General features: G+C 41.5%; 1 protein-coding gene across 2 annotated transcripts in view; it reads right to left on the minus strand.

The window, feature by feature from the left end:
• Nucleotides 1-18,382: 18,382 nt before the first annotated feature.
• Nucleotides 18,383-27,270, minus strand: part of TMEM154 (transmembrane protein 154) — a 91,947-nt gene continuing 83,059 nt past the window's right edge. The window contains exons 7-8 of one of the 2 annotated variants that reach the window (XM_023557121.2): nucleotides 19,484-19,510; nucleotides 18,383-18,425 (exon numbers count right to left, since the gene is read on the minus strand). In XM_023557121.2, coding sequence (XP_023412889.2) covers nucleotides 18,398-18,425; nucleotides 19,484-19,510 — 55 coding nt within the window. In that variant the 3' untranslated portion in view covers nucleotides 18,383-18,397. The remainder of the gene's footprint in view (nucleotides 18,426-19,483; nucleotides 19,511-27,270) is intronic. The other variant, XM_064267582.1, reaches the window with a different exon arrangement.

Here is a 27,270-nt window from a genome sequence, read left to right on the forward strand (position 1 = left end):
TTATACTTCTAGGAACTAATGTTAACAAAACACCAGAGCTTCTGATCCTAATGTGAAGGGTTGAGGAAATAGGGAAAAGGACTAATGTAAGGCTCCCACTTTACCATCACTTTGGCTTTTGCCCTTCCAAAGCATGTGTCTGTTCTCTAGGAGCCAGGTGGCAATCTCCCAAGACTGCTGGCGGCTGTTGCTGGGGAGGCACAGAATGCACTATTATGCCCATTCCAGTAGAGCAAGACTGAGCTGGGAGTTAGGAAAAGTAGATTTCAGTTCATGGTCTGCACCAGCTATGAGCTGGGCGACCCTGTTCAAGTCTCCTGATCCTTTTACATCTCTTCAGAACCTAGCCCCACACAGTGTAGTGCCCCCAGTCTCCACCTTGAGCCCAGAGTCTTCTCCGGCTTGACTCCACCTGCCATCTCTCTCCCATCCATCCTTAAATTCTACTCAGAGGTGTTCTTGGTGGACTGGAGCCATTGGGCTAGGGCATCTCTCAACTTGCAGAGGACCTGAAACGTTGCTCTATGACGTCTCCTCTCCCAGCCCTCCGTATCTACCTATCAAAGTCCAATGCCTTCAGGGCCAGGTCAAACCCGGAATTCACCAAGAAACATCCTCCAAGGTGCTCAGAATGTTTCCTCTGCCCTCAAGAGTTATTTTGTATGTCGCTTTCTCCCCCACCACATCTCCTTGGTGGTGAGCTCCTCACAGGCAGGGATCAACTCTTCTTTGCCTGCCGCAGCCCCTAGCATTTTGTATTGTGCATAATATTTGTTTACTAAGAGGCTGTTGAATTGCTTTGCATAAAATAATTCTTGCTAAGTTTTTATGAAATATCACTGGGATAAGTGTAAAAGAACTTCTGTTTAGGTTAACACACACAACACATTCTGTTAAGTTTTTTCTTTTCAATGCCTTTATTGATATACAAATCCCATACAATACAATTCATCCATTAAAGTGTACAACTCAATGTTTTTAGTATATTCATAGGGTTATGCAAGCATCACCATATTCTAATTTTAAGACATTTTTATCCCTTCAAAAAGAAACCCTGGATCCATTAACATTCTGTCCCCAGGCCTCCAGCCCCTGGCAACCACTAATCTGCATTCTGTCTCTACAGACAGGCCTACTCTGACGTGTGGTATAAATAGAATCATAGAATATGGAGCCTGCTGTGATCTGTTAAGTTTTATGCTATCGAAATATTCAGAGATTTTTCTCTTTTTAAAAAGTTGTTATTATTGATAGTTGCAATTGAGTCGATTCCAGCTCCTAGTAACCTCATGTGACAGTACAGAACTGCCCCATAGGGTTTCCAAGGCTGCAGCCTTTATGGAAGCAGGTCGCCAGGTCTTCCTCCTGCAGAGCTGCTGAGTGGGTTCACACCGCTAACCTTTTTGTTAGCAGCTGAGCGCTTAATCATTGTGCTGCTGGGGCTCCTTTTAAACAGTTGGCTCCTTTAAACCTCGGGCAAAACCACTGTAGAAGGGATAAACCATTTATCAGGCAGGACTATTGAGTGACTTTTTAAAGAGTATTTGTGTTTTAAGAGGGAATAAAAATACCATCACACAAATGACTCTTATTTAAGAGGAAAGAGCCCTGGTGGTGCAGTGGTTAAAGTGCTCAGCTGCTGATGAAAAGGTGGGCAGTTCAAACTCATGAGCTGCTCCACAGGAGAAAGATGTGGCAGTCTACTTCCGTAAAGGTTTACAGCCTTGGAAACCCTATGGGGCGGCTCTGCTTTGTCCAGTAGGGGCACTATGAGTCAGAATCAACTCGAAGACAATGGGTTGGGTTGCGTATTTAAGGGGAAGGTACTTTGGGCAAACGTAAAACATCGTAGGAGCAGCTGTCCTCTCTCAAAGTTGGCTGTCTCTGGCCTCTGCAATCTTGTGTCGCCCCAGCACACCCGGCTTGAAGGAATTGTCAAGTTTTTTTTGAAAAGGCCAAAAATTCACCATGTACTTTCTCACTAAAAGGATGAAGTACAATTTTTCAATAACTCTCGAAAAATTTCCTGGGAATTGAACCCATCCTCTTGAAGAAACAAGTAGAAACTTTCATAACCACTTCCATAAATTCCAAGATGCGCATTTCCTGTGTTAGCGGTTCTCAGACTGGGATGCACATTACAGTGGCTACTGGCCCGTGCCAGTCACAATGGGGTTGTCATTGCTGGCACCTACACAAACCTGTCATAGCTGCTCATGGGGCATTTCCACTGAGATACTTACACAGCTGGCACCACCTGTGGTGGGTCCCCAGACCATTTACTCTGTGGTTTGACACTGGAATTCTGCATACCCATTGCTCTGATGGCACATGGTGTGATGTGAAGAAACACAGATGTTGCTGACTGGGGGTTAAAAAGTGACCTGGAAGACTCAGGATCTGAATGTAAAAAAACTTTTTAGGAATACTTTTAACCTTACATTATCCTTTTTTATGGATGCACAGGAGTGATGCGTGATTTTAAATATCTGGGTCTAAGTTAAAAGTGTATTTTCAAATTGATTTAAAGAATTAAAATTTTAAAAAGCTTTTCTAACACAGCGGTTTAATTAGCAGTTTTTTTTTGTTTCTTTCTTCAGGCCCCTGAGTGGTACAAACGGTTTGCACTTAACTACCAATCGAAAGGCTATCAGTTTGAATCTACCCAGCAGTGCTTGGAGTTCTTCTGTAAAATTACAGTCCTTGAAAATCTTACTCTGAAACACATGAGGTCTCCATGAGTAGGAATTGACTCAGGTGAAAACTAGTGTGGTGGGGCGGCTGACCTCCTCTAACTTTTCTAGGGGGAAGGAGAATCGAGATCAACAGCCCAAGGCTGATTCCTGTGAGGTGGAGGTCAGATATGCCTCTTCTCTCTGCTGTCTTTACCAGTTCTGACACCAATTGTCCTTCCCACAGCACTCTCTACTTCTCTGCTGAGTTCGATAATTTGTTGTAATGGCCACACAGGACTCACAGACAACATAATGATGATGGGGTTTATTAGGGAAATAGCAGGTTACAATCCAGGTTCAGAAATGACTCAGGGTACAGTTCTTCCATCAGGACAGCCTCTTCTCAGCTGTGTCTGAAAGCAGGCCTTTCTCTGGCCCCTTGGCCTCTGCCTGGCTCGGGCAAGTGTGACAAATCTCTTTTAGCTCTGCCAATAAGTGCCAGAGGCACCCCACTCCGCCAGTAAGCCTCGGCCCAAAGGTGCTCAACTTTCTTGCTCCATGGGCTGGGAAGTCTCTTCACCATCTCCTGGTGGTCTCCTGGTCCTGCTGCCTCTGCTGCCACTGTTTTTCTGCCGCTGCTTCTCACAGCCTTCAGTGTTACAGCTCTCTCTCTCTGCCCCGGTTCTGCTGCCTCTTGCTCTGTTCTGTGTTACAGCGCCTCTCTCTCTCTCTCTCTCTCTCTCTCTCTGTTTCCCTTCAAGCCTAGCAGGATGGCAAAACTGACCAATTCCCTCATTAGGGTTCTATGCATCTTATTTACATTATTACCATGGTATTTTTATGTAATCCCCTTGGTAGGCCATGAGTACCTCATTTGCATAATCCCACCCAGTCATTTGGTGGGGGTTACAAAGACTAGGCCAGAAGGGCTATACTAAGTAATTACTGTACTGCAACTGGACAGCAATGAGTTTGGGTTTTTGTACATAAAATAATGACACGTTTTATAATCTTAATTCCTACATCTTAAATTTGGTATATTCCTGGGTGTGTCATCTTGAGAATTTCATGCCCTTTTTGAGTCAGAGAAGAGCCTGAGAAATGGAGCAGAATTCTCAGAGACCCAAGCTAGGAGGGCTAGAAAAATTAATCTTACTTAAGGAACTTTGGAGGTTACTCCTCATGCCCTAGAGCTTGTACAGAGAACAACAGCAAAAATCATAGCTGAGACAAGCAAGGTGGGATACACAAAATTCAAGGGGGCTTCAGTTTTCAGAGTGCTGGCGAGCAGCCTGGAGGCAGCTCTATAAGCCTTTGGAATCCCCTGAGGCCTGTAGAACTCCATAAACTATATGCTGACATCATCCCTGTCTGGGCCAAGGCAGGACCAGCAGCCACCCAAGAATGGCCTTTCAGAATCCCTAATTAATTAATCACCATAAACCAGAGTGAGGGAGGGAGGACATGCTCGTGCAGCCAGCCTGCCTTCGGCCAGGAGTGTCCACCTCCCATTCACCAATTAACTTCACAGTCGCATCTGCCTTCCCTGCCAAGCCCTCCCATAAAGGAATTTATCACCTTCTGTTCTGCTTTTCTTCCCAAATGTGAATCAGAAACTAACAGTACCGTTTAAAAAGGCACTTTCAGTAAATCCAATTATGCTCCCAAGCACCTTTCCACGGAATGAGTGAGCCCTTCTACATTCCCTTTTGTGGCTTTATTAACGACGCTGGCCCAGAAGCTCGCTACTAGCTTGGGCCAATAATAACAGGAAATATTTGTCTATGTGCCAGGCTCTGTTCTAAGAGCTTTGTGTGTATTAACTCATTTAATTCTCATGACCATCCTATGTGATAAGTACTATGATTACCTCCTTCCATGCTACAGATGAGGAGACAGGCATAGAGAAGTTAGGAAAGTTGCCCAGGGCCACACAGTACTAGACAGAAGACATGATGGTCAAACCCAGGCAAGCTGGCTCTAGAGTCCATTCTTTAACCACCCTGTCTTAGTCATCTAGTGCTGCTATAACAGAAATACCACAAGTGGATGGCTTTAACAAAGAGAGGTTTATTTTCTCACCGTTTAGGAGGCTAGAAGTCCAAATTCAGGGTTCCGGCTCCAGGGGAAGGCTTACTGCCTCTGTCGGCTCTGGGAGAAGGTCCTTGTTATCAATCTTCCCCTGGTGCAGGAGCTTCTCAACAAAGGGACCCCGGGTCCAAAGGACACTCACTCCTGGCTCTACTTCCTTGGTGGTATGAGATCCCCATGCCTCTCTGTTCACTTCTCTTATATCTCAAAAAAAAAGATTGATTTAAAACACAACCTAATCCTGTAGATTGAGTCCTGCCTCATTAACATAACTACTGCTAATCCTACCTCATTAACATCATTGTTGTTGTTGTTAGGTGCCATCAAGTAGGTTCCAATTCATAAGGACCCTATAGGACAGAGTAGAACTGCCCCATAAGGTTTCTAAGGAGTAGCTGGTGGATTTGAACTGCCAAACTTTTGGTTAGCAGCCAAACTTAGAGGTAGGAAAATCACATCAGATGACAAAATGCTGGACAGTCACACAATACTGGAAATCACAGCCCAGCTAAGTTGACACACATTTTTGGGGACCTCATACCACAAAGAAAGTAGTGCCAGAAGCAGAGCATGTCCTTTGGACCCAGGGTCCCTGTACTGAGAAGGTCCTAGACCAGGGGAAGACTGATGACAAGGACTTTCCTCCAGAGCCGACAGAGAGGAAGCCTTACCCTGGAGCTGACACCCTGAATTCAGACTTCTAGACTATTAGACTGTAAGAGAATAAACTTCTGTTTGTTGAAGCCATCCATTTGTGGTATTCCTGTTACAGCAGCACTGGATGACTAAGGCACACACTTATGTGTGAGTGTGAAGAAAGATGAGCAGACCCATCGTTTTGCCTTTTGTAAGTAAAGAATGTGAAGATTAGTCCGTGGCTGGTGCAAACAGTTAATGCACTTGGCTGCCCACTTAAAGGACAGAGGTTTGAGTCCACCCAGAGGCAACTCAGAAGAAAGGCCTGGCGATCTTCTTCCCAAAACTCAGCCATCGAAAACCCTGTAGAGTACAGCTCTACTCTGACACAAATGGGGTCGCCATGAATCAAAGGCAACTCGCTGGCAACTGGTTTATCCCAAACCAGTCTTACTTAATATATAAAGGATCCAATCAGGGACACCCTGTTTGAAGTGAGGGCCAGGACCTGTAGGCATGGCCCCTGTTTGGCTTTCTTCCTGATCCCAGAGGTAGCTTTGGGCATTTCATGGGACCCTCAAGGTTTCTGGAAATCACAGCTGGAAAACCTCTATGTAAATGCCTGTTCTTGATGAGTTACTGGAGATCTCAGAGAAGCAGCTGATTTCCCCAGATTGCAAAGATTTTCAGGAGCAGAGCTGCAGGCTCTCCTGATGCCCCACCAGGCCTCCGGCTCCCTGGCCCGGCCCCAGCACGCTGCCTCCGCGTGTCAGTTAGCACCCTGCAACACTGCACTTAATGAGGACAAACAAATGTGCTCATCGCATTGAGTTCAAGTGTGAATGATGTGATCATTCTGCTTCTGCTTAACAATCCTTTCTCTGGAAAGATCTGGAGCAGACGCTGCAGAGCTTTAAACATAAACTCCCAGATAGCAAGGGCAGGCTTATAGGGAAGCCCCCAAAGCTGCAGCTGCAGTTCTCTGGATGAATACATCTCAATTAGTCTCATCTTCAAGGGAATTTCTCGTCCAGCCATTACTATAATCTCATTCCTGGATTGTTTGGGAGCCTGTCCTTCTAACCTATCCCTCATAAGATAGGGACAGAAATCCTAAACCACCTGAGAAATTTGGAAGAGTTCATTCAAGTGGGTAATATCTCTTTTTCTGGGAGTATAAATCTCTGCCTTCTGTATGGATCACTTTGTATTTGCAGAGAGCCCACAATGCGTCATTGTTTTTGAAAGCATTGCTGCTTGAAAATGAATCTGTGTCCTTTCCTTCACAGCAGGCGCTATCAAGGCCTTTTCTAAGGGCTCCAACCAGACAGATGGAATAACTGGCCACGGAGTAACAGTAACATACAATTACTGCTCTGTATTTTTAAGTTAATAAAGAAATGATTCTTTGATTGCAACATTTTCCTTTGTGTTAACTGAACTTTTACTACCTGCCATGGTAGTTTCATAACTTTTTCAGAACTCTAGTCCACATGCATAGAAAACCTAGGCAGACTTACCTCTCCTTCTGGCCTTGCCTGATGGTGTTTTGATAACTTCAGTAGTGGGATATATCCATGTAAGACAGAAGAAAAAGAAGAAAGACTTAAGTTTTTGCCCAATACTGATTAAAAATAAAAAAAAATTCCATCTTCTTCTATGTGAATAGATGCATTATATTTAGAGTCAAATGCAACCACAGTGCTCCAGACATCTTCACATATATCTGCCTTTGCCTTTTGCACACATAGCCAAGTTATTTATATTCACACTTAATTTCTCTCTAGGAATAATGCCATACAAAGTCATTTAAAAACATGAATTCAGGAAGCTCTCTGGCATAACCCCAAAAATTGTGGGGAAAGTGAGTTGCTCATATAGGAAAGACATTACTAACACAGGAGGATACTCCCTTTATTTTGTGCTTAGGTGGCTACCTTCTTAGATCTTGCTCTAATCTTAGTATGTCAGTAGTTTGGTTTGGGGCAGCAATGAGCAGCGGATAAACATCTTACCTCGGTGCAATCCAGTATAAAAAAGAGGGAAAAAAAATCTTTTAGAAGGTATCTAAAGGATGGATGCTTAAAGATCAATATCCTAGGCATTAGTGAGCTGAAATGGACTGGTACTGACCATTTTGAATTGGAAAATTATATGGTCTACTATGCCAGGAATAACAAATTGTAAAAGGAACGACACTGCATGCGTCATCAAAAAGAACATTGCAAGATCTATCCTGAAATACAGTGCTGTGGATAACAACCATACTCCTACAAGGAAGAGCAGTTAATATGACTATTATTCAAATTTACACACCAACCACTAATACCAAAGACGAAGAAATTGAAGATTTTACCAACTTCTGTAGTCTGAAATTGATCAAACATGCAATTAAGATACATTAATAATTACTGGTGATTGGAATGCAAATGTTGGAAACAGAGAAGAAGGCTTGGTAGTTGGAAAATATGGCCATAATGATGGAAACAATGTTGGAAATCACAGGACAGAATTTTGCAAGATTAAAGACATGAACAGCAACTACACAAGTGGACCTTACCAGACAGAACACACAGGAATCAAATCAACTGCATCTGTGGAAAGAGACGATAGAAAAGCTCAATATCATCAGTCGTAACAAGGCCAGGGGCCAACTGCGGAACAGACTGCCAATTGCTCATATGCAACTTTGGTTGAAGTTGAAGAAAATTAATACAAGTCCACAAGAGCCAGCGCATATCCCACTTTAATTTAGAGACCATCTCAAGAATAGATTTGACACACTGAACACTAATGACTGAAGACCAGACAAAATGTGGGATGACATCAAGGACATCATACATGAAGAAACCAAAAGGTCATTAAAAAGACAGAACATTTTTAAAAGACTAAAATGGATATCCAAAGGGACTCTGAAGCTTGCTCTTGAATGTAGAGCAGCTAAAAAGAACGGAAGAAATGATGAAGTAAAAGAACTGAACAGAAGATTTCAAAGGGCGGCTTGAGAAGACAAAGTAAAGTAATATAATGAATGTGCAAAGACCTGGAGTTAGAAAACCATAAGGGAAGAACACGCTTGGCATTTCTCAAGCTGAAAGAACTGACGAAAAAATTCAAGCCTCAAGTTGCAATATTGAAAGATTCTATGCGCAAAAATTTGAACGAGGCAGGAAGCATCAAAAGAAGGTGGAAGGAATACACAGAGTCACTGTACCAAAAAGAATTGGTTGACATTCAGCCATTCCAGGAGGAAGCATATGATTAAGAACCAATGGCACAGAAGGAAGAAGTCCAAGCTGCACTGAAGGCACTGGCATAAAACAAGGCTCCAGAAATTGATGGAATACCAACTGAGATGTTTCAACAAACAGATGCAACACTGGAGGTGCTCACTTGTCTGTATGTAGAAATTTTGAAAACAGCTATCTGGCCAACAAACTGGAAGAGATCCATATGGGTGCCTATTTCAAAGAAAGGTGATTTAATGGAATGCAGAAATTATAGAAGAATATCATTAATATCGCATGTAATTAAAATTATGCTGAAGATAACTCAAAAAAGGTTGCAGCAGTAGATAGACAGGGAACTGCCAGAAACTCAAGCCAGATTCAGAAGAGGATGTGGACCCGAGGGATATCATTATTGATGTCAGCTAGCTCTTGGCTGAACGCAAAGAATACCAGAAAGATGTTTGCCTGAGTTTCATTGACTATGCAAAAAAGGCGTTTGACTGTGTGGATCATAACAAATTATGGATCACATTTAGAAGAATGGAAATTCCAGAACACTTAATTGTGCTCATGCAGAACCTGTACATAGATGAAGAGGCAGTCGTTTGGACAGAACAATGGGATACTGCATGGTTTAAAGTCAGGAAAGGAGTGTGTCAGGGTTGTATACTTTCACCATACTTATTCAATCTGTATGCTGAGCAAATAATTCAAGAACCTGGGCTGTATGAAGAAGAACAGGGCATCAGGGTTGGAGGAAGACTCCTTAACAACCTGCAACATGCAGATAACATAACTTAACCTGCTGAGAGTGAAGAGGACTGGAAGCACTTACTGATGAAGATCATAGACCACAGCTGTCACTATGGATTAGACCTCAACATAAAGAAAACAAAAATCCTCACAACTGGACCAATAAACAACATCATGATAAATGCAGAAAGTATTGAAGTTGTCAAGAATTTCATTTTATTTGGATCCACAATCAACACCCATGGAAGCACCAGCCAAGAAATCAAACGATGTAGTCAAGAAATCAAACGATGTATTGCATTGGGCAAATCTGCTGGAAAAGACCTCTTAAAGTGTTAAAAATCAAAAATGTGACTTTGAGGTCTAAGGTGTGCCTGACCCAAGCCATGGTATTTTCAATTGCCTCATATGCATGCAAAAGCTGGACAACGAACAAGGAAGACCGAAGAAGAATTGAGGCCTTTGAATTATGCTGTTGGCAAATATTATTGAATATACCATGGACTTCAAGAAAAATGAACAAATCTGCTTTGGAAGAAGTACAGCTAGAATGCTCCTTAGAAGCAAGGATGGCGAGACTACATCTCACATACTTCGGACATGTTATCAGGAGGGATCATCCCTGGAGAAGGACATCATGCTTGGTAAAGTAGAGAGTCAATGAAAAAGAAGAAGACTGTCATCGAGATGGATTGGCACAGTGGCTGCAACAATAGGCTCAAATATAGCAACTGTTATGAGGATGGCAGGACCAGGCAGCATTTCTTCTGTTGTACATAGAGTTGCTATGAGTCAGAAACGACTTGATGGCATGTAACAACAGACAACAGAAGGTACTCTACTGATAATAAATGCCACTAGAATTGTCTCATTTCTTCTAGGAATTTTTCTAATGCAATGGTCCATAAGTGAAATGTTTTCAATATACAAAAAAGAAAAAACCAGTGCCGTCAAGTCGATTATGACTCATCATGACCCTATAGGACAGAGTAGAACTGCCCCATAGAGTTTCCAAGGAGTGCCTGGCAGATTTGAACTGCCAACCCGTTGGTTAGCAGCTGTAGCACTTAACCACTATACCGCCAGGGTTTCCGTTTTCAATATACTCCTCACTTATTGACTATCTCATTATCTGAAATTTCTCATTTACAACAATAGTAAAAAATCTACTGTCCGACTCTTTTGTGTATAAATGACATATGTATGGCAGTAACGAATGCTGAGGTACAAGGCAAGAGTAATTGGGGCTGTGATAGTTAAGATTATTTGTCAGCTTGGCTGGACCATGATTCTCAGTTGTTTGGCAGTTATGTAATGATGTAATTTAGCCATTATGTAATGATATAATTTGGCAGTCACACAATGCTGTAATTTGGCAGTTATGTAATAGTAATGATGAAGTCCTCCTCCATTTTGTGATCTGATGTAGTCATCCTCAATTTTTGCATAATGCTGATTTTCACATAATGATCTGATCTTCGGAACCTAACCATGTCTATAAGTGAGGAGTAGGTGTACTGATGTGCCTTCTCCATCTGAGACCTACTAGGTTAGACTCTCTAGGGATGTGACTCAGGCAATGTGTTTTCTGCTGTGTTTATCATAACTGGATGAGAGCGATTGCTCCAGATGGTTTATTTTTGTATTCTTTTTTGTTTTGTTTTGTTTCATTTTGTTTCGTTTTTAAATCTAAAGCACTCTTGTAACTTCTAAAATATGTTATTGATTTCACTGACATCAAAATTAATCTCCCTGGTTAGATGTCACAACTCCAGAGGATGATTTCAAGGATGAAACTGACCGCAAATGATATCTGGGGGGAGTCGATGAAAAATTTGGGGACTTACCCCAGTTCCCAGCACAGTCTCTGTAGGCTTTTTAGCTTGTACCATCTGCCGACTTTATGAAACGACGTGGTGGTAAGCCCGGAGCCTGCAGATACCTCTGTACTGCTAATACTGGTTTTGCCATTGTCACTAAAAGGCCTAGTGCTGGGCTTACCAGGAGGGGTCTTTGGCCCATGGAGGTGTCCCCGTTCTAGCAGAGAACCCCTGAACCCTGGTGAAGAACTAAGCAGAGCATCTATAGAGCTGGCATTCCACGGCTGTCATTCCTAACCAGCTCACAATTCTTCTGGAAACACCTATTTCTGCACACACCTGGCATTCTGGGTGAGACAGGTCACTGCCCTGGAATGTGAGGGACATAAGGGTGACAGGTAGTTAAACAAGGCATGAAAAGGAGGCAAGATTGTTCCAAATTTAGGTTAATACATTGCATTCTCCTATGTCTGTGAAGTAATTTTACACACAGAACATTTTCCCTTGGGCAAAGTGACACCCTCTCAAAATGGTAATACATGAAATAAGAAGGAATCACAATAGGTTAAATATATTCTGAGCTGTGGTTTTCAATGTGCAGACACCCCTAGTGAGTAGCTTGTAAAATCAGCCACTGTAACCGTTTGTGCATAGGCTCTGCTGATTTTACAAATACATAGAAATGCACTCGCCTTTCCAAGGGCAGGCTCCAGCCTGACGTTTGCACAGCCAGCAGAAATAATTTCTTGCAGGAGATAGAATTTCGTCATTTAGCAATATTCCATCAAAGAAAGCTGCTCCCTCAGTCACACACACTGTCTATTTCAGGGGAGGTGGCTGCCCTTCCCCTCCTTGCTTCCCTTCAAATTAATGGGCAGCCAGCAGATAAATCAATGCATTTTATGCAACATAGCAGAGCAGAGTCTGTAGGTCTCTGCATTGGGAATATTTATCATGTGAGGCAGCCATGAGGTTTTAAAGGTTAACATTTGTTGTTTTTTCCTGTTTAGCAAAGTAAATCATGTTTGATAAAGAAATGTTCAAAATTAAGAAAACTTGAAGTGAAAAAAAAATCTTCATCATTCAAAGATAACCACTCTAACATTTTACTGTACTTTCTAGCCTCTTACATATCTGTAGTTACACAACTGGAATTATATCATGTGTGGTCTGCTTTCTGACACTATTATGCTGAGAATGCTGGACATTAGGTGGTTTCTTTTTTGTGATTATAACTAAAGTTTCAATGAATATCCTTGCACATAATTTTCAGTCTACATCTCTGATAGTTTCCTTAAGGTAGATTCCTAGAAGTGGGATTTCTAGATCAAAAGATGTAAATAGCCATCATGGCACTTAAGCAAAGGTTTTCTGTGCTAATTGGAAAACACACCACTGTGTTGACTGGCTGCATAAGGCTGCTACTGGGGAAGGACCAAACACTTGTCGTCAGTTATTGTCACACCAATGCTTTTTGATGTTGCTGTGCGGTAGTAGGTTGATGTTCCCTGTAGAGAACAGATGACTGAGTGGCAGGACCTGTGCCATCCAGCTTCTTTTTTTCCCTCCAGATCCTTTCTCTGCTCTTCCCCACCCTGCTTTATGCTCTGAAACACTGGTCTTCAGGAACTACATCAATGGGCTCCTCTGCTCTTTGCATTCCAGTTGGGTTCAACCAATGAGAGATTCTGGCCAAGGATTGGAGGTTGGGAGTATCCCCCAGGCTCCTCTCTGAAAGCTGCTATGGATTGATTGCATGCTTTTGCAAGGCACAAATCTGGCAGGTGGCCCTCTTCATAAAGCTGCCCTCCCTTTGTACCAATAACTATGTGCTCTTTTTGGCCCCTTATGTCTAGTGTTGTGGTGAGTCCCCACTGTTGCTAACCTTATGGTGCTGTATCATCCTACTATACCCTACTCACAACTTTGTAAACCAAAACCAAACCAGTTGTCATCAGGTAGATTCCAATACATAGCAACACCATGTGTGCCAGAGTAGAACTGTGCTCCATAAGGTTTTTGATGGCTGACTTTTTAAAAGTAGATTGCCAGGCTTTTCTTCTGAGGTGCCTCTGGGTGGACTGGAAACTCCAACCTTCCAGTTAGCAGTGAGCATGTTAACCATTTGCACCCCCAGGAACTCCTACACCTTTGTAAGTCTGTCTTTATTAACCTGTCTTCAAATGACACAGTCTGAGTGTGCCATCCATCCCCTGCCAATATTCTGACTTTAAAGAACTGTTTTGTAAACTGGCTGTCCTTTATGTCTGAGATAACTGAATTCCTCTCCAAGAGTACTTGGGCATATGGCCAATTCATCCCCCCAATAGATACTGACAAACATCTGGAGCTTTAAGATAATAAAGACTCTCAGGCCCAGTCCACTTCAATTGACTTAAAATGTCTAGAACTAGGACCAAAAGAGAAAACAGACGATTTCAAAGGGCAGCTTGAGAAGACAAAGTGTTATAATGAAATGTGAAAAGACCTGGAGATAGAAAACCAAAAGGAAAGAACACACTTGGCATTTCTAAACCTGAAGAAACTGAAGAAAGAATTCAAGCCTCAAGTTGCAATATTGAAGGATTCTATGGAGAAAATAATAAACGATGAAGGAAGCATCAAAAGAAAGTCAAAGGGACACGGAGTTAGTGTACCAAAAAGAATTAATTGGCCAACATTCAACCATTTTGGGAGGAAGCATATAATCAAGAACTGATGGTACTGAAGGAACAGGTCCTAGCTGTACTGAAAGCATTGGTTAAAAAAACAAAGCTCCAGGAATTAACGGAATACCAATTGAGATGTTTCAACAATGGATGCAGCACTGGAAGTGCTCACTTGTCTATGCCAAGAAATTTGGAAGACAGCTAGCTGGCCAACCAACTGGAAGAGATCCATATTTGTACCCTGTCTTGGTTATCTAGTGCTGCTATAACAGAAATACCACAAGTGGATGGTTTCAACAAACAGAAGTTTATTCTCTCACAGTTTAAGAAGCTGGATGTCTGAATTCAGGATGCCAGCTCCAGGGGAAGGCTTTCTACCTATGTTGGTTCTGGGGGAAGGTCCTATTCGTCCATCTTCCCTGGTTGAGGAGTTTTCAGCTCAGGGACCCTGGATCCAAATTCTCCTGGCTCTTGTTTCTTGGTGGTATGACGTCCCCCGTGTCTCTCTGCTTGCTTTTCTCTTTTATATCTCAAAAGAGATTGACTTAAGATACAACCTAATGTTGTAGATTGAGTCTTGCCTCATTAACATAACTGCCTCTAATCCTGCCTCCTTTACATTGTAGAGATAGGAATTACAACACATAGAAAAATCACATCAGATAACAAAATTGTGGACAATCATGAAATAATGGGAATCATGGTCTAGCCAAGTTGAGACACATTTTGGGGGGACACAATTCAGTCCATAATCTGCCCATTCCAAAGAAAGGTGATCCAATAGAATGCAGAAATTATTGAACAATGTCATTAATATCACACACAAGTAAAATTTTGCTAAAGATCATTCAAAAGCAGTTGCAGCAGTACATCAACAGAGAACTGCTAGGAATTCAAGCAGATTCAGAAGAGGACATGAAACGAGGATATCATTGCTGATATCAGATGGATCGTGACTGAAAGCAGAGAATACCAGAAAGATGTTTACCTGAGTTTTATTGACTATGCAAAGACATTTGACTGTGTGGATCATAACAAATTGTGGATAATATTGAGAAGAATGGAAATTCCAGAACACTTAATTGTGCTTATGAAGAACCTGAACTTAGACCACGAGGCAGTCATTCAAACAGAACAAGGGGATATTGTATGGTTTAAAGTCAGAAAAGTGTGCTTCAGGGTTGTATCCTTTCACCATATTTATTCAGTCTTTATGCTGAGCAAATAATTCAAGAAGCTGGACTATATGAAGAAGAACGCAGCATTAGAATTAGAGAAAACTTCATTAACAACCTGCAATACGCAGATGACAACCTCACTTGCTGAGAGTGAAGAGGACTTGAAGCACTTACTGATGAAGACCAAACACTACAACCTTCAGTATGGAATACACCTCAACATAAAGAAAACAAAAATCCTCACAAATGGACCAATAAACAACATGATGATAAACGGGGAAAAGACTGAAGTTAAGGATTTCATTTTACTTGGATCCACAGTCAATGCCCACGGAAGCAGCAGTCAAGAAATCAAATGACGCATTGCATTGGGCAAATCTGCCGCAAAAGATGTCTTTAAAGTGTTAAAAAGCAAAGGTGTCACTTTAAGGATTAAGGTGCATTTGACCCAAGTCATGGTGTTTTCAATAGCCTCATATGCATGTGAAAGCGGGCAATGAATAAGGAAGACAGAAGAATAATGATGCCTTTGAATTATAGTGTTGGTGAAGAATATCGAATATACCTTGCACTGCCAGAAGAACAAACAAATCTGTCTTGGAAGAAGTACAACTACAACGCTCCATAGAAACGAGGATGGCGAGACTTTATCTCACATACTTTGGACATGTTATCAGGAAGGACTAGTCCCTGGAGAAGGACATCATGCTTGGTAAAGCAGAGGGTCAGGAGGAAAAGAGGAAGATCCTCAACAAGATGGATTGGCACAGTGGCTGCAACAACGGACTCAGCTGTAATGACTGTGAGGATGGCATAGGACCGGGCAATGTTTCATTCTATTGTACACGGGGTCTCTATGAGTCAGAACTGACTTGACGGCACCTAACAACAACAGGACCTAGAAAATCTGCATTTTAAAGAAGTTTTCTGGGGATTCCAATGCTGTTGGTCCAAGGTCTAGTATGAACCCCAGGCATTGGGACTCTTGTTTGCAGCATTGAACCAAGGTGTAGTTCTAGGTCTGCTTTAAGAATTTAGACCAAGTGGACATATGCACACCCATGTTCATTGCAGCATTATTCACAATAGCAAAAAATGAAAACAACCTAAAAGCCCATCAACAGATGAATGGATAAATTGTGGTACATATGTACAATGGAATACTAAGCAGTGATTAAGAATAATGATGAGTCTGTGAAACATAACACAGATGAATCTGGAGGACATTATGTTGAATGAAATAAACATAATGACAAATATTGCATGATACCACCTTTATAAAAAGTCAGGAATAGGTAAACACACAGAAAGCAATGTTCTTTGATGGTTTCCAGGAATGGCAGGGAGAGAGAGAGGGAATCACTTACTAGATAGAAGAAACCAGCACAACTTGACCAAGATAAATGAAGACACTGAGAGTTATGCAAGAATAAAGGAAAACTATGGTAAAAGCTGTAACATACACAATTTTGCAACAACAACGGTAATAAGCAAAAAAATATGTGAGTAGTTACATATTAAATATGTATGCTATATGGGTATGGAAAGGTATATGGGAGTACATGCATGTGCATTTATAGGTCTATTTGTGGGCATATGTATATACATGATTGCATGTCCTGCGTATATATTCATATACACAATATAGGAGCACATAGGGGCACAGTTATGGATACTTCCTAAAGAAAAAAAGACATACCCAAATACCTCATGGCACTGATTTACTGGGTTTGAAGGCTCAGGACCATAGTCTCATGGGACAACTAGGTTAATTGGCATAACTTAGTTCATAAAGATAATATTCTACATCCTAGTTTGATGAGTTGTGTCTAGGGTCTTAAAAGCTTGCAAGCAGCCATTTAAGATACAGCTATTGGTCTCTACTCATATGGAGCAAAGGAGAGTGAAGGAAAACAAAGACTCAAGGAGAAAATTAGTCCACAGGACTAATGGCCCCCTTGAACCACAGCCTCTTCAAGTCTAAGACAAGAAGAACTAGATGGTGCCTGGCTACCACTACCAACCATTCTGACCAGGGACACAATAGAAGGTCCTGGCTAGAATGGAGAAAAAATGTAGAACAAAACTCAAATTCATATAAAAGACCAGACTTACTGGACTGATAGAGACTAGAGGAACCCCTGAGCCTATCACCTTAAGATATCCTTTTAACCTGGAACTGAAGCCACTCCCAGAGGTCATGTTTTAGCCAAATACTAGATTGACCTGTAAAATAAACAATAACACCTGTGAGGAGTGTGCTCCTTTAAACAATCAACTATATGTGACCAAATGGTCAACATTTTTACACAAAGCCAAGATGAGAAGGCAAGGAGGGCAGGGAAACTGGAGGAATGGGAATAAGGCGGGCTGGGTGGAAATGGTGAGAGTGCTGACCCATAATGGGGATTGTAACCAATGTCACCTTTCTTTGGAATAGACATAAATATGTATCTCCTCCAGTCGGCTGGCCAAGTTGCTGTCTCCCAAATTTCTTGGCATAGATGAGTGAGCACAGGACCAGGCAGTGTTTCGTTCCATTGTACACAGGGTCGCTATGAGTCAGAAATGACTCAACGGCACCTAACAACAACAACCAATGTCACAGAACAATTTGTGAATGAACTCTTGAATGGGAATCTAATATGCTGTATAAACTTTCACCTAAACCACAATAAAGTATTTTAAAAAAAGGAATTTAGGTCAATGTTTTTTAACTAAAATAATATTAAAGTGAAGGTATTTGAAAATGAATCACATTTGATTCACATGCACTTTGTGAATTAACTTTGTTTCATAATGGGTTGCCTTCCAGTAATAAATGAAAATGACCAAGGTTTTAGGAAGGAAGAACAGAGAATTTTTTTGTTGCTGTTGTTATAACTAGAGAGTGTCTTCTGAGCTGCCAATATCTGGTCCATTTTTCTCCTTATTGTACACGGATCCTTTTATGTTCAAGATTGTGGTAGCAATAAAAGGCTAAGACTGAGAAGCAACCTGCATGTAACCTTCATACTTCTAAAAATTACTTAATTAACAAGCCCTCTTACAGTATATTTCCTGAGGTATACAAATACAGCTGTCCTTAAGCGTAATGTCAAAAGTAACACTAGACATGCTAGGATTGTGTTACAGCCCTCCTGGCATACAATGGCTGTGAGTTTAAATGTTGTTCTGATGTGAGTGGGGAGCTGAAAGGCAAGATAAGAAAACAGGCTTTATCTACCTCAATATTTTGCCAGAGACAGCTATGAATTCAGAATATTAAATGTTATTACAGTATCTTTGGCTTATTACCTAATTTTTATTCTCTACCCTTTGAAGTGGTAGTTTCAGGCAATTCGTTTAATTCCCTGGTGTTTGACTTCTTCTTCTGCAAAAAAAAAAAAAAAGAGAGAGAAAGGGTGAGAACACCTTATTGTACTAAAAATTATCTAAGGTCTCTTCAAATGTAAAATTCTTTGGTTCATGAGTTTCATATTACAAATGAGGAAGTGAGGTGCAGAAGGGTTTAAATGACAATTCCAAGTTCAAACACTTATAGTATGACAGGGTTAAGCTTGAAATCCAGGTCTCCTGGTTCTTAGCTTAGCAGACAGTCTGGGAAAAAAATTAAAAAAGAGAGAGAAGGCAGTCAAAAGGTTAAGAGAACATTAACTAGCAATAAAATAAAATAAAAACAAAATGAGAGAAAGCCAGCAAACAAGAACCGATGCTCTAAATATTACGATTCTCCCATCACTAGCAAGACTGAGCCAGAGTGTGGTCACCGTGGTTAATGCAACCAGTCAGCCCAGAGGGTTTAAAAAAATGTGTAAAAATGTTAAATATCCCCAACCTTAAGTGAGCTGGATGGGAATAAAGTGCAGGAGAGGTATTAAAAACTACGCAGAGGCCCTCGTCTGGTTCACTGTGGCGTTCAGTTGAGGTCAACTACTAGAAATAACCCACGGCTCTGTATAGCACTGGACTGCTCAGAGGCAAAATGTGAACACTGCATAGGGCTGAAAGATACCCCTTTTAGAATGCTAAAATCCAAAACACTGAGAGCACCAAATGCTGGCAAGGATAGAGAGCAACAAGAACTCTCATTCATTGCTGAAGAGAATGCAAAATGGTATAGGCACATTGGACGACATAGGGCTACCATGTGATCCAGGGCTCCTAGGTATTTACGTAACCAAATAAGTTAAAAACGTATGTCTACATAAAAACCTGCATACAAATGTTTGTAGCAGCCTTGTTCATAATTGTGAAAAATTGGAAGCAACCAAGATACCCTTCAATAGGTGAATGGACTATGATACATCCACACAATGGAGTATTATTCAGTGATAAAAAGAAATCCCCTGTCACTATGAAAAGACATGACGGAACCTTAAATGCATATTGCATCTAAGTGAAAGAAGCCAGTTTGAAAAATCTACTTACTGTATTGACATTCTGGAAACGGCAAAACTGTAGAGACAGTAAAAAGGTCAGTGGTTGCCAGGGCTCAGGGGAAGGGGTGAGGGATGAATAAAGAGGTGGAGGACAGGCATTTCAAGGGCAGTGAAACTATTCTTTATGACGTTGTAATAGTGGACACATGACATTATGTATCTCCCAAAACCCGTAGGACTGTACAACACAAAGATTGAACCCCAGTGTAAACTATGGACTTTAGTTAATAATAGTGTACCAGTATTGGTTCATCAGCTGTAACAGATGTACCACATTAATACAAGATAATAATAGGAGGAACAGGATACAAGGGGGTAGACGAGACATACAGGAACTCTCTATACTTCCTGCACTGATTTTCTGTCAAACTAAAACTCTCTAAAAATTAAAGTCTATTAAAAAAAAAAAAAAAGGAAAAGAAAACCCTGGTGGTGTAGTGGTTAAGTGCCACGGCTGCTAACCAAAAGGTCGGCAGTTAAAATCTACCAGGACTTGGAAACTTTATGGGGGCAGTTCTACTTTGTCCTATAGGGTCGCTATGAGTTGGAATCAACTTGGCCACAATGGTTTATTATTATTATTATTATTAAAAAAATAATTCCTTTTTGTTGGTTGATGAATTTTTCCAAACTTATCAACAAACTTCTTTTCTCTCCCTCATCTATAAGATAAGAAGTTGAATCACTAGGTTTCCTTCTTGTTCCTTAACTCAAATATCCAATGTTGTTGTTATTGTTGGGTGCCGTTGAATCAATTCCAACACGTAGTGATCCCATGTGACAGAGTAGAACTGCCCCAGAGGGTTTTCTTGGCTGTAATCTTTTTTTCTTTCTTTTTTTTAAATTGTACTTTAGATGAATGTTTACAGAACAAACTAGTTTCTCACTAAACAATTAACACACACTTTTTGTGACATTGGTTGCCAGTCCCACGACATATCAACACTCTCCCCTTCTCAACCTTGGCTTCCCCATTATCAGCTTTTCTGCCCCCTGCTGTCTTCTCGTCCTTGCCTCTGGCCCAGTGTGCCCATTTAGTCTCATTTTGTTTTACGGGCCTGTCTAATCTTTGGCAGAAGTTTGGCTGTGACATTTATGGGAGCAGATTGCCAGGTCTTTTCCTTGCAGAGATGCCGGGTGAGTTCAAACTGCTAATCTTTAGGTTAGCAGCCCAGCACTTAACCATTTGTGCCACCAGGGTGCCTTGAATACCCAATAAGCATCCTCCAGAACACTTGAATCTCCTTTCATTGACTCCATTACTTTCATAATAACCCAAACTATGAACTGTTGATAAATTGAGCATTCAGCCTTTAATATTGCAATGTAATAACAAGTAGAAGAATCTTATTTATCTTTTAAAGAATGCTTTTTACCCTAGGACACAATCATAGTCACTGGAGCATTTTGATGTTTTAAGCCAGAAATGGTTTTAAAAAATAGATAAATTAATTTTCAGCACATAACACATGTCTTAGTCATCTAGTGCTGCTGTAACAGAAATACCACCAGTGGGTGGCTTTAACAAACAGAAATTTATCTTCTCATAGTTTAGGAGGCTAGGAGTCCAAATACAGGGTGCCAGCTCTAGGGGAAGGCTTTCCGTCTCTGTCAGCTACTGGGAAAAGGTCCTTGTCCCTTCTGAGCTTCTGCTATTGAGTTATCTTCATGTGATTTGGCATCTCTCTTCACCCATCTCTGCTTGCTAGGTTGCACTTAATCTCTTTTATATCTGAAAAGAGATTGATTCAAGGTATACTCTACAGAAGTCCTGTCTCATTAACATAATTAAGACAAACCATTCCCAAATGGGATTATAACCACAGGCATAGAGGTTAGGCTTTACAACATATATTTTATGGAGCTAAAGTTCAATCTATAGCATTCCACCCTTTGGCCCCCCAAATTCATGTCCTTCACACATGCAAAACACGTCAACCCTATCACATCATCCCAAAAGTGTTAAATCAAGTCTGAAATCCTGGCTTCTGAATCACCTAAATCAAATATGGGTGAAACTTTAGGCATATTCCATCTTGAGGCGAAGTTCTTCATCTGTGAACATGTGAAATCTAGAATATCAATTACCTGCTTCCAAAGTACAATGGTAGAACAGGCACAAGGTATACATTTCCATTACAAACAGGAGAAATTTTGGAGGGAAAGAAGGGATGACGGGCACCAAGCAAATCCAAAACCCAGCAGAACAATTTACATTAGGTCTCAAGGCTTGAAAATAATCCTCTGTTCTTTGGGACTATCTGGGCAATGGCCCTGCCCTCCAGATGCTGGGTGTTGGCCATACCATCTGGGTTCTGGGTGGAGGCCCCTTGGCCCTGGGCTTCTGCTCTGCCTTATAGGCCCATTGGGATGGCAACTCTGCTCCCTTGGCTTTGGGCGGCCCCATTCTCCTAGACCATCTGAGTGGTGACCCACCCCCTTGGCCCTACCAGGGCCTGTTCTTCTGCCCCCTGGACATGGCAGCCCCACCCTCTCAGCTTTGAGTGGCAGTCCCATCCCTCTGGCACGCCTTAACTGCAGCCCCACACTGTTGAACCAAGTTGGAGACTATCTCAATGGCTTTGAGATCCAGGAGACTATGGCCCACCCTTTGAAACTGAGAAGGCCCTGATTTCTGCGTTCCTTCCAAAAGTTCTGCTGATCTTGGAGCTCCTCCAGGGATGGTCCTTTTCTTTTCTTGGAGGACAGCAGATGGAAGTCCTTTGGTCTGTTTACTGCAGGTAGATTTCCAAGAGGCAGACAGTGCCCTTGGTGAAAATTCTAGGACACATGTTCTTAGTTTGTGGAAAAAATAAAATTGCACAACAGAATTTTTCAAATCTTTAAGTTTTGTTTTCATTTTGCACAGCTCATTTTTAAATCCATCTCTTTCCCCTCCCATTTTGCTATAAGCAGCAAGGAGAAACCATGCTGCCCCTTTAAGATCTTCTTAGAAATCTCCTCAGCCAAATACTCAAGTTCATCACTTACAAGTTCTACCTTCCACCATACAATTGAACATAATTCAAACAAGTTCTTTGCCACTGCATAAAAACATCACCCGTCCTCCATTGTCCAATCACATGTCCATCATTTTCTTTTAAAGCCTTACCCGAAGCACATTTAACGTCCACATTTCTAACTGGTGCCATATGTATTCTCTGAGACGATAGAGACTTCCTCCATATCTCTCCTAATTTCCTCCTGAGCCCTCATCAGAGTCACCTTTGATGTCCGTAATTATACCAAGAGCCTCTTCAAGGCAATCTAGGCTTTTATTATTAGCCCAACCCCTTGCCACCAAGTCAATTCCAACTCATAGTGGCCCTATAGGACAGAGTAGAACTGCCCCATAGGGTTTCCAAGGAGTGGCTGGTGGATTTAAAGTGCCAACCTTTTGGTTAGCAGACAACCTCCTAACCACTGCACCATCAGGGTTCCATGCTTTTACTATTAGGCACCTCAAAACGCTTCCATTGATGGTTATGAGGGTAGGGAGGGATGAAGAAGGGTATTCACTAACTAGATAGTAGACAAGAACTATTTTAGGCAAAGGGAAGGACAACACACAATATAGGGGAAGTCAGCACAACTGGACTAAACCAAAAACTAGGACGTTTCCTGAATATAACCAAAAACACTTCGAGGGACAGAGTAGCAAGGGTGGGGGTCTGGGGGCCATGGTTTCAGGGAACATCTAGATCAATTGGCATAACAAAGTTTAATAAGAAAATATTCTGCACCCCAATTTGGTGAGTGGCATCTGGGGTCTTAAAAGCTAGCAAGCGGCCATCTAAGATGCATCAACTGGTCTCAACCCACCTGGAGCAAAGGAGAATGAAGAACACCAAAGACACAAGGAAAATATGAGCCCAAGAGACAGAAAGGGCCACATAAGCCAGAGATTCCTTCAGCCTGAGACCAGAAGAACTAGATGGTGCCCGGCTACCACTAATAACTGCTCGGACAGGGAACTCAACAGAGAGTCCCTGATGGAGCAGGAGAAAAGCTGGGTGCAGAACTCAAATTCTAATAAAAAGACCAGTCTGACTGATACTGAAGAGACTCCAGAAGACATGGCCCCTGGACTCTCTGTTAGCCCAAAACTAAAACCATTCCCAAAGCCAATCCTTCAGACAAAGATTAGACTGGACTATAAGACATAAAATGATACTTGTGAAGAGTGTGCTTCTTAGCTCAAGTAGATACATGAGACTTAATGGGCAGCTCCTGTCGGGAGGTGAAATGAGAAGGTAGAAAGTAGCTGGTTGAATGGATATGGGAAATACAGGGTGGAAAGGAGGGGTTTGCTGTCACACTATAGGGAAAGCAACTAGGGTCACATAACAATGTATGTATAAATTTTTGTATGAGAAACTAACTTGAACTGTAAACTTTCACTTAAAGCAAAATAAAAAATAAATAAAAACTCTTCCAGCCTCTGCCCGTTACCCAATTCCAAAATCACTTCCACGTTCTACTTATCTGTTAGGGCGGCACCCCACTCTTCTGGTACCAAATTCTGCCTTAGTTATCTAGTGCTGCTATAACAGAAATACCACAAATGGATGGCTTTAACAAACAGAAATTTGTTTTCTCACAGTTTAGGAGGCTAGAAGTTCGAATACAGGGTGCCAGCTCAAGAGAAAGGCTTTCTCCTCTGTTAGCTCTGGAGGTAGGCCCTTGTCTTTTCTGAGCTTCTGCTTCTGGGTGATCGCCATATGTCTTTGCATCTGTCTTAGTTATCTAGTGCTGCTATAACAGAAATACCACAAGTGGATGGCTTTAACAAACAGAAATTTGTTCTCTCACAGTTCTGTAGGCTAGAAATCCCTTGGTCTGGGAGCATCTCAGCACAGCAACCTCAGGTCCAAAGGACTCGCTCTGCTCCCGGTGCTGCTTTCTTGGTGGTAGGAGGTCCCCATGTCTCCCTGCTTGCTTCTCTTTTTGTATCTTTTTTACCTCAAAAGAGATATATCTAGTTTTGTAGATCTCATCAATATAACTGCCACTAATCCATCTCATTACATCATAGTGATAGGATTTATAACACGTAGGGAAATCTCATCAGATGACAAAGTGGTACACAATCATACAATACTGGGAATCATGACCTAGCCAAGTTGACAGATATTTTTTGGAAACACAATTCAATCCATGACAGCATGCTTATTCCCTCATCTCTGCTTGCTTGCTTTCTTTTATATCTCAGAAGAGATTGACTCAAAATACACCCTACACTAATCCTGTCTCATTAACATAACAAAGAAATCCATTCCCAAATGGAATTATGACCGCAAGCATAGAGGTTAGGATTTACAACATATATTTTGGGGGGACATAGTTCAATCCATAGTAACACACAGCTTGCATTTTACTTCAAATTTAGAAATAGGTTTCTACTGGGGATGAAAAACAACCCTTTCTCGCTCATCAAGCAGTGGTTTAAGAAAATACACTGCAGGTTATCCCAAAGGCAAAAACCATGGTTTTACTTCTGCAGCATGTACAGCCTTTGACCAGATTGATAGGTCATGAAATTCGAGATCATTTTCAAACACCCCACACCCTAGCATTGAGTTGACTCTTGGAGTCATTGCCACAGGCAGAAATCAGAAGTCAGAGCCCGCAAAGTCCTAACGCTTTTGGCAGTGTGGACAAGAGAAAATAAAGCATATCAACTCAGGACAGCTTCCTGGAAGTCACATGTTTGCTTTTACTGCCAGTGTTGTTGTCAGGTTTATTTTCTAATTGTTTTGAGCTAATTAGGTAACAGTGCGGCAAAGTTGTTAAGAGCTACGTCTGCTAAGCAAAAGGTCAGTAGTTGAAATCCACCAGCCACTTCTTGGAAACTCTATGGCGCAGTTCTACTCTCTCCTATAGGGTCGCTATGAGTCAGAATCAACTTGATGGCAATGAGGTTATTTCAATGGAGCCTTAATGTCTTCACATTTCAATGAATACATGAAGCAAGAAACAAATGTTTCTCGTTTTGATCAAGGACCCAATAGATGGATCCTGATCAAAAGGAGGAAAATCAGGGAACAGAACTTCAAATTCATACGGAAATCAGACTTACTGGATCCCTTGAGACTGGGGGCACCCCTGAGTCTATTGCTCAAAAAAAATGTTTAAACCTTGAACCAGAACTATCGCATAAAGCCATCATTAAACTAAACAACATTTTAGCTCAGTTAATAAAGAATGTCTGCCTTGAGCTCTTAATTTGAATTATCTGTATGAGTTCAAACTGACAACAGTTAATCTAAAACACAGATGAGAACTTTAAGGGGCAGAGAGCCTAAATTAATGGTGATGTAACAATATGCGTAGAGATAGTGGGAGTGCTGACATGCTGTGAAGTATGCAACCAATGTCATTGAACTGCAAAAGTAGGAATTGTGAACAGATATATGTTTGTTTGTGTGTATTGCCAGCAACAAAAAAAATGCTCCTTATAATCCTCTAGAAATTCAGTTTGTTTTTTTCTTATTCACCTATTTAATGGAATATCTCTTTGACTTCAGCAGTGAGTAAAATGGCTGACAGAGATAAGAATGAGTCTATGTTGATAAGTTAGAAGAGGATGAAATGACTGTCCTAATGGCCAGAAACTGCTCCCCTTCATTGTAGAGAGAATGGAAGGGGCATCCCCTCCTTTAGCTCCTGGGCCTAAAGAATCTCAGGGAATGATGCAGGTTTATTGTGTGCATCACAAAAAAAAAAAAAAAAAATTTTTTTTTTTTTTTATCAGGATACAGAGGTCCTTTTGAGGGCACAGGGTAAGACCACACCTCTGTGAATAGGGGAGTAGGAGGGAGGGATTTCTCCTGATGATGCCATTCCCAGGGAAGAGGCCGGTCCTCAAGAAAGAACCAGAACTTGGAGGGCAGGCAGACGGAAAGGACAACCTCTTCTTGTCACGTCTGCCCACTCTTTTTTCTTTGTTTTATTGTGCTTTAGGTGAAAGTTTACAGAGCAAATTAGTTTCTCATAAAAAATTTATACACAAATTGTTTCATAACATTGGTTGCAATCCCTGCAATGTGTTAGCACTCTCCCCCTTTCCATCCCGGGTTCCCTGTTCCCTGTTCCTAGTTTTCCTGTCCCTTCCTGCCGTCTCATCTTTGCTTTTGGGCAGGTGTTGCCCATTTGGTCTCCTATACTCCATTGATCTAAGAAACATGCTCCTCATGTGTGTTACTGTTTGTTTTATAGGCCTGTCTAATCTTTAGCTGAAAGGTGAACACTGGGAGTGGTTTCAGTTCTGTATTAGAGGGTATCTGGGGGCCATAGTCTCAGGGGTTCCTTGAGTTTCTGTCAGACCAGTAAGTCTGGTCTTTGCTGTGAATTTGAATTTTCCTCTACATTTTTCTCCCACTCTGTCTGGGACCCTCTATTGTCATCTCTGTGCGAGCCGTAGGTGGCAGTAGCCAGGCATCACTTAGTTCTTCTGGGCTCAGGATGGCGGAGGCTGTGGTTCATGTGGTCCATTAGTCTTGTGGCATAATATTTTTCTTGTTTCTTTGGTTTTCTTCCTTCTCCTTTGCTCCAGATGGGATAGGACAAATAGATGTATCATAGATGGCCACTCATAAGCTTTTAAGACCTCAAATGCTAGTCACCAAAGTAGGATGTAGAATATTTTCTTTATGAATTATGTTATGCCAAGTGATCTAGATGTTCCCCAAGACCATGGTCCCTAGCCCTCAGCCCCGCTGACTAGGTCCCTCGAAGTGTTTGGATGTGTCTAGGGAACTTCTATGACTATGCCCC

Source organism: Loxodonta africana, chromosome 13 (assembly GCF_030014295.1).
Source record: "Loxodonta africana isolate mLoxAfr1 chromosome 13, mLoxAfr1.hap2, whole genome shotgun sequence".
Lineage (NCBI taxonomy): Eukaryota > Metazoa > Chordata > Mammalia > Proboscidea > Elephantidae > Loxodonta > Loxodonta africana.